Below are 8,028 nucleotides of genomic sequence, written 5' to 3' on the forward strand. Positions count from 1 at the left end.
TGAGTAGCTCCATGCCATGCTTTACATTGCCATGTTCAGATCCTGTAGCATGTAGTTTTGTTGCTCCAAAGAGTGCTATCTGATCTGAAATTCCAGACAAGTGTTAATTTCACTAAGTTTGAGATCTGTTTGTCAAATGCATTTTTGTCATGCTTGTTTGAACCTGTTAATGGATGAATTGGCCGTAGCTCAGTGCTAGACTTTTGTTAAGCATCTTGAATGGATTCCTGCCATGTATTTTTATGCCATGCTTGGGTGCTGTAGCATGTTCATCTCGTTGCATTTAGATGGCTACTTGCTGTAAATCGCAGAACGTGGTCATATTTAAATCGCTTGCCATTTCCAAACCGTAGTTCCGATTCCGGCGTTCTTTATATCATTTTCAAGCGATTTCATCTCATCTTTCCAGTGGCACACTTGATTTTCCAAGTTGAGGCCAGGTTCATGCATTCCTTGTCAAATCTTGCATATGCATCACATATTGCATCCCGCATAGCATACCATCTTTGCATCATATTGTTTGATCCTTGCACGTGGTTGATTGTGTCATTGTTGCTTGTTTGTCTTGTTTTGGGTATAGACGGGAGACGAGTTCGCTAACGAGGAGCCCATTGAGTTTGCTTTCGAGGATCCAGTCACTGACAACTTTGCAGGCAAGATGATCATACCCTCGAAATCACTACTATCTTTGCTATGCTAGATTGCTCGCTCTTTTGCTATGCCAATGTTATGATGCCTACCACTTGCTTTCAAGCCTCACAAATTGCCATGTCAAACCTCTAACCCACCATGTCCTAGCAAACCATTGATTGGCTATGTTACCGCTTTGCTCAGCCCCTCTTATAGCGTTGCTAGTTGCAGGTGAAGATTGGAGACCGTTCCTTGTTGGAACATTATTTACTTGTTGGGATATCATTATATTGCCATGTTATCTTAATGCATCTATATACTTGGTAAAGGGTGGAAGGCTCGGCCTCTCGCCTAGTGTTTTGTTCCACTCTTGCCCCCCTAGTTTCCGTCATATCGGTGTTATATTTCCGGATTTTGCGTTCCTTACGCGGTTGGGTTATAATGGGAACCCCTTGATAGTTCGCCTTGATTAAAGCTTTTCCAGCAATGCCCAACCTTGGTTTTACCATTTGCCACCTAGCCTCTTTTTCCCTTGGGTTTCCGGAGCCCGAGGGTCATCTTATTTTAGCCCCCTGGGCCAGTGCTCCTCTGAGTGTTGGTCCAAACTAGAGTCCTGTGTAGAGCCCCCTCGGGGAAACTCGAGGTTTGGTTTTAGTTGTATGGAGAGCTCATCTGAGTGTGCCCTGAGAACGAGATATGTGCAGCTCCTATCAGGATTTGTCGGCATATTCGGGCGGTGTTGCTGGTCTTGTTTTAACCTGTCGAAGTGTCTTGAAGAACCGAGGTACCGAGTCTGATCGGAACGTCTCGGGAGGAGGTCTATTCTTTCGTTGACCGTGAGAGCTTGTCATGGGCTAAGTTGGGACTCCCCTGCAGGGATTTGAACTTTTGAAAGCCGTGCCCGCGGTTATGGGCAGATGGGAATTTGTTAATGTCCGGTTGTAGATAACTTGAACCTTAACTTAATTAAAATGAATCAACAGTGTGAGTTGCCGTGATGGTCTCTTCTCGGCGGAGTCCGGGAAGTGAACACGGTGTTGGAGTAATGCTTGCGCATGTTGCTCTCTAGTTTCTCGCTCGCGCTTTGCCTCCTCTTCTCGCTCTCTTTTGCGAACAGGTTAGCCATCATATATGCTAGTCGCTTGCTGTAGCTCCACATATTTACCTTGCCTTACCTATTAAGCTTAAATAGTCTTGATCGCGAGGGTGCGAGATTGCTGAGTCCCTGTGGCTCACAGATTACTATTAAACCAGATGCAGGTCCTGATGATTCCGCTCCAGGTGACGCGCTTGAGCTCAAGTGGGAGTTCGACGAGGACTCTTAATGATACTACGTGTCTTTCCCTGATGATCAGTAGTGGTGCCCAGTTTGGGGTGATCGGGACCGTGTCGCATGTTGGGTTATCTTTTATTTTGGCGCCGTAGTCGGGCCATGAGTGTTTGGATGATGTAATGTTATTTATGTACCTTGATTGACGTGGCGAGTGTAAGCCAACTATGTTATCTCCCCTTTATTATTTACATTACATGGGATGTTGTGATGATTGCCTAACTTGCGACATATGCCTTCAATGCGATTATGTCTCTAAGTCGTGCCTCGACACGTGGGAGCTATAGTCGCATCGAGGGTGTTACACCTCATGGGCAGGATGACTAAGACCCCGTTTTCAGGTACAATGAAACGGGCAAGTGACTTGTTGGAAATCATACATGCTGATGCGTATGATCCAATGAGAATTGAAGCGTGCGGTGGATATCGCTATTTTCTCATCTTCACTAACAATTTGAGTAGATATAGGTATATTTACTTAATGAAGCACAAGTCTGAAACGTTTGAAAAGTTCAAGCAATTTCAAAGAGTGGCCAGAGTTATTTTGATATGATAGCATGCTTCCTGCAGTATGTACAAAGCACGGCACGGCACGCAAGACAAGCGTGTCACATGAGCGGCTCGTCGACCAAGCAGCAGCAACATAGCGCGGCGAAACTGCAACATCACACAGGAAACAGGCACCAGGAAATTAGATACGTATATTAATCAACGCAAGGATGAAACTAATTTATCATGGTGGTGCGTTGATTGAGTAGCATCTTACAATCCTAATATGAAGCATGTTGTGGACACCGGAGGCTTACGGGGAGGCTCATCCTCCTCCTCGCCCTTGGACGGAGGCATCATCGGCCCAGGAGTTCCTGAAAATAACAATTGGATGTTGATTCAGATTTTCATAAAAACTGCCAATTATGCGAGTCAGAAAAAAGGGCTTTAAATCGGGACTCCGCAACAAATCTGATGTCACATTTTTTTACCATGGTAAACCAGACGTTTCTCAAGACAAATTATGTTATCCGAGGATGACAAGTTTAATTTGCAAGCTTGAAAAATCGGCCTCAGTTCTTTTTATCAGAAATTTGCCATGCTTGCAAACTAAATTTTGCCTTCATCGCGCCAATACAATGCCATGAAAAATGACATATTTGGCATGCCTAAAAATCTGACGTCATTTTTTCAGTGTTTTCGTTAAATTGTGCCTGCGAAAATTTCAGTTGCATTGCATTCATGGATAATTCTATTTTTTTTCTTTAGGGGAAAGGGCGTTGGATCCATTGCCACAATGAAACCACGGGAACACATAGATAATCTGCAAAGGTGGGGATAGAGATCCGGAATGGTTACCTTGCTCCCTGTCGCGACGATAACTGTCCTGATCATGATGCATTTTGCGGACAATGTGGTAATGGATGGATTATCTCTCGACAAAAGGGGATGGCCGAGGGATGATGGATTATCCTATCTTTCTACAAATGTAATGGGAGGAGAGGATGAATTGTTGTCTCTACAAATGAAATACAAGATCCATCGCAAAAAAATGCAAGAGGCTGGACTATCTTATCTGTCAACAAATGAAATGGGAGAGAGGTTGAATTCTCCCTTGGCAAATGGATCGAGAAAGGGAATCAATCATCTCCCAACAAACGGATCAATGAATGAATCTCTCTTCTTCTTTTGCGAGGGGAGAATGAGTATGTGTCGATCAACAAATGAGAGAGAGAGAGAGAGAGAGAGGAGGAGGAGGAGGAGGAGGAGGAGGGGAAATGGTAGATCCAGAAAAATGGCAGATCCAGAAATATCTTGTGGACGAAGCAATCGATTTGTTCAAAGCAGTAAACCCAAAAATAGGAGTAGTAGTATCGGCGCATTGAACACCCGGAAAGTTCCAGCTGTCGGTTACGATGTGTTTTCAGAGGTTATATCAGTTCTGTGAGCTGCCGGCTACGATGTACTATTTCAGAGGTTGCATCAGTTCCTTGAGCTGTCGGCCACTCCAAGTCACGCACTGCAGCTCAGATTTTTTGTTTCTTTTCTTTCTCTCATTTCGGGACAGAAGTGAAAGAAACGGGAGCACCCTGTCTCTCCCCACGCTACAACGGTACAGGTCCGGCGACATGCATGATGCAGAGTTGCAGACTGCAGATGCACACACCCAACCTGCACTTTCACGGCGAAAGTTAAGTTGCGTGCGGTCATGCTCGTGCGTGCTTGCCACGCGGTTCAGTTCACCGGTTGCTTGGCCATGGCTTCTCCGCACGTTTCTCCGATCGTCGGGTGTGAAAAGGTAGCCTTCCTTTCATTTTTCGTCGTTGTTTGTTTCCTCTCTCTCTCCGTGTGTGCGTCGCGCATGTGATTAGATAAACTTTCTTCTTCTTGGTGCCGTTTTTCTAATGAACCGACACAAATCTTAGCGGTCGATGAGTCCCTGACGATGGTGGAATGTGGGGGCACCCCACGATTCGCCAAAAAGGAGGAAGAATGAGATACGATACGACCGGCCGGGCCGCTCTCATGAACGGATTACGGGTGGATGTATGCACAGGGCAATCGGGCAAAAGTCCATGGAAAATGCATACATGGAGTAGCTCATAAGTAATAGTATAATTCACAATTGACAGTGGAAAAGCGATTAACATGTACAGACTAGAGAGCAAGCATGCAGGCTAATGAGCTAGCTACCTAAGCCGTGCATCCCCGGGCCGGGCAGGATGCTTATTGTCTCCTTCAAATTGAATCCTACTAGTAGTACAAGCTGGTAGATAGATCGTTCGTTCGTTCGGGATCATGGCCTCCATGATCGAGATACGTGCCGCGTGTTTGGGATTTTCAGTACAGTCGCACGTTTTCAGCGCTGGATCCCTCCCTCTCTTCAGGCGAGTCATGGCGTCAGTCATGGATGTGGCAGATCAGTTGCAGTTGCGGCATGGTCTCTTCTCATCACTCGAACAACCTCCTGCCGTCGCTGTCGAGGCGCGTGTAGCCGAGCACGCAGTTGGCGTAGGCGACGTTCTTGAGCGCCTTGCCGTGCCACCTGCCGACGGCGGCGACGCCGGTGCGGATCGTCTTGAGCAGGCAGTCGGCCGTCCTCACCACCCTCCGCACGCCCGTGGGCAGCGACAGGTAGGGCGCGTTGAAGAGGTGGAACTCGAGCGCCGCGGCGGGGTTCTGTTGCTGCGGCTGCGGCGGCTGCTGCTGGCGCGACGCCATGAGCATCCTGCCGACCTGGCGCGCGAAGCCGGCGCCGAGGGAGTGGCCGCAGAGGCACACGTTCTCGGAGCCGAACCTGTCGATGGTGGCCCTGAGCGCCTGCAGCGCTCCGTGGAGCCTGGCGGAGCCGCGGAGGCTGTTGCAGGCCAGCAGGCGCAGCTCGTCCTCCACGTCCCGCCGGATGGTGGGCGCGCGCAGCAGCGTGCCCCGGAACGCGATCACCGCGCTGGGCGCGCCGGTGGGCCTCTCCTCCTCCCCGCGGCGGTCGAGCAGGTGGCGGTCCTCCCACTCGAAGATGGCGCCGAAGACGGAGCCGTCGCGCTCGTCCACCAGCTCGTGCGCGAGGCGGTAGCTGAAGGGCTTCCACCACTGCTGCGCCACCTCCGCCGCGTCCCGCCGCTCCTGCCTCTCCAGCTCCAGCAGGTACACCGCCTCGATCAGGCTCGCCATCACCATCCTCCTGTAATCGTCATCCCTCCTGCAAACCAACAGCAAAAACACAACATGAGACACGCATTCCTCGACCTCGACCTCGACGCAAGAATCAACAGCCTTGCAAACCCAAACCAATCAGTGGCATAAGCAACCGAGCACATGCTTACCAGCTGGTGTGTGTGAGCTCTCTCCAGGAAGTGGAGCAGGGCAAGTTGTCACGCACCCCCATGTCCGCCATGCGCTAGAAGCTGAAGGTCGAAGCTAACCAGCACAGGGCACTCAGGCAGTAAGCAACCAGTCCCCCTCCCTCTGCGTCTCTTTGCTGCTTGTGCTTGGTCGAATGTCGAGGATGTCGTAAGGGAAATGTGTAGGGGGAGGCGGGAAATATATACCCGGGAAGGGAGCCTCGGGCTCGCAGGCAGCCTGGCAGGATCTTTATCTGGAGGGGAGGGACGGACGGAAGGTGGTGGCGGTGTACGGGCAGGAAAGAAGGATTGGGCCGAATTTGCTGGCTAGTGGAACGAAGGCATAGTTTAATGGGGGGAATAAAGGGGGCTTAGCAAAGAGAACAAAGAGAACAAAGAAAGGTCGCTAGTATAGGGGATAGCCAGCTCGCGCTTTCCGGTTCCCCGCAGCAACTTGACTGAATCGGAATTGGGGGCGATCGATGGACCGATCTCAGATGGATGGCCGCCAGTTGCTTGCTTGCTGCCTGCCTGCGAATGGTTGCGCTCCAGGCTGTGAAAGGGCGAGGGCCGCGGATCGGGCGGACTCCGTCGATCGCAAGCTTTAGGGGAGCATATATTCCGTCCCTCGCCCACGGCCTGCCTAAATCAGCCTGGACCATGCATGCATCGCCCTCGTCCATGTCCCTCGCTAAGCATCGAATCTCGTCTCGTGGCTGCATCGCCCTCGTCCGTGTGCTGTACTTGTGCGTCGTATTGGTCGTGTGTGTAGTGTGTATGACAGGTTGGGTTAGGCGGCCCGACGCGTCGATGGCCGCGGGGACAGGGTGCGTGGGGGTGGCTGTCGTCAGGGGGAAGGCTGGTTGATTATTTAGGCGCCGTGGTTAGCCACCGGTGATTTGGTCACGTTTTGTTACGCTAACCAGGGGAATTTGTTCCCTCTCGGGTGTGGGTGTGGCTAGTGCGGTCGTGCTCCGCGTGTCCGGTTCGTTCACACCGAGGGGTGGTGCCGCGTTCGTTTTCCTGACTGTTACTCGACTGGACGGCATGGATCGACGATCTGGGTGCGTAGGTTAAGGTCAGCTATTGCAGACGTCGGGCCACCTCGCACTCATTTTCCAAAGAAATGTTTCTTTACGCCTCAAAATTCGTATGGCTCTTCTATGTGTTAATATATAATCCAACATGCTGGTGCCAAATTCTGGTGGTGTCAAATCACGTTGTGATCCTCAGTTTACTTTACTTACCGTTCTTACCACAAGCAATGAAGGGCATACAAAGCGAATCAACCTGTGGTTGAGTTAGTTAGGTGGACAGTGGTATCCCCAACCCACCAGGGTTCAAATCCTGGTGCTCGCATTATTTCTGGATTTATTTCAGGATTTCCGGCGATGTGCTTTCAATGGGAGGAGACGTTCCCGTCGACGACGAAGCGCCTACGGTGACTTTGTAAATCTCAAGATGATATGCCGGCTCAGTCTTTCGAAGGTGCTCATAGGATAGGGTGTGCGTGTGTGCGTTCATAAGGTGAGTGTATGCGCGTGTATATGAGCGCTTTGTGTCTGTACTGATGCTCAAAAAAAATGAAGGGCACACAAAGGCTTTGTAATATTATTTTCAGACACTAAAGTGAAACCCGTTCTTACCACAAGCTTTTAATAATATGGATGTGATATGTCAATACATGCAACTATCTCTGCTATATAAAGAGATAGACATTCTCGGCCTGCAAGCCGTGGAGGCAAATGATGGCCTGCAAGTGCACAGAGTTTAATTGTACCTTTTGTATTGATCCCATAGGGAGCACAAGAAATAGACTTTGTCTCTTGTAGTGGTTTACGATGTTGTGCGTGCAAATTAGTTGCGATCCAATGCAAAGCGAAAACGGAAGTCTGAAATATTGCAAGGTTTATCGTAAACACACTAATAAAATGCACTAGTAAAATGAAAGAGTGCAAGGCGTTAAATAATGGTTGTTGGTATCGATATGGCTAAAGCCTTTTCAGGGAGTGTGTATTCCCACTAGTATGTATGTAAAGGGACCTATGCCTAAGCATAATTTAAAGTTCGGATTCCTAAGCCACTTTATATATTTCTATAAGTGAGCGGAACCAAGTACAAATACGTGCATATATTCCATAGCCTCATATCACATACACCGCTGCCGTTCATCCCCACTCTGGCTACCGAACTGTGATTACGGGTTTCCCATGGATGTAGCTAAGGCGGTCTCCGTGT

General features: G+C 49.4%; 1 protein-coding gene and 1 long non-coding RNA gene across 2 annotated transcripts; both read right to left on the reverse strand.

Annotated features, from left to right (window-relative positions):
* Positions 1 to 2,419: 2,419 nt before the first annotated feature.
* LOC119359210 lies at positions 2,420 to 3,828 on the reverse strand. Its single transcript, XR_005172418.1, has 3 exons — positions 3,308 to 3,828; positions 2,727 to 2,823; positions 2,420 to 2,617 (listed from the first exon to the last, which is right to left on the reverse strand). It is a non-coding gene; the product is annotated as an uncharacterized LOC119359210 (long non-coding RNA).
* A 697-nt stretch (positions 3,829 to 4,525) lies between these two features.
* LOC119354023 (GDSL esterase/lipase At4g10955-like) lies at positions 4,526 to 6,157 on the reverse strand. The gene is made up of 2 exons (XM_037620730.1): positions 5,773 to 6,157; positions 4,526 to 5,648 (listed from the first exon to the last, which is right to left on the reverse strand). Exons 1-2 carry the CDS (start codon positions 5,841 to 5,843, stop codon positions 4,901 to 4,903), a joined length of 819 nt encoding a protein of 272 aa, XP_037476627.1. The 5' UTR covers positions 5,844 to 6,157; the 3' UTR covers positions 4,526 to 4,900.
* Positions 6,158 to 8,028: the final 1,871 nt, after the last annotated feature.

Source organism: Triticum dicoccoides, chromosome 2A, assembly GCF_002162155.2.
Source record: "Triticum dicoccoides isolate Atlit2015 ecotype Zavitan chromosome 2A, WEW_v2.0, whole genome shotgun sequence".
In the NCBI taxonomy this organism is placed as follows: domain Eukaryota; kingdom Viridiplantae; phylum Streptophyta; class Magnoliopsida; order Poales; family Poaceae; genus Triticum; species Triticum dicoccoides.

Excerpts from the sequence above, each read along its gene's own strand:
- LOC119354023 (XM_037620730.1), bottom strand. The coding sequence starts at position 5,843 with ATGGCGGACATGGGGGTGCGTGACAACTTGCCCTGCTCCACTTCCTGG. Across the intron at positions 5,649-5,772 it reads GAGCTCACACACACCAGCTG|GAGGGATGACGATTACAGGA; the intron begins GTAAGCATGTGC and ends GTTGGTTTGCAG.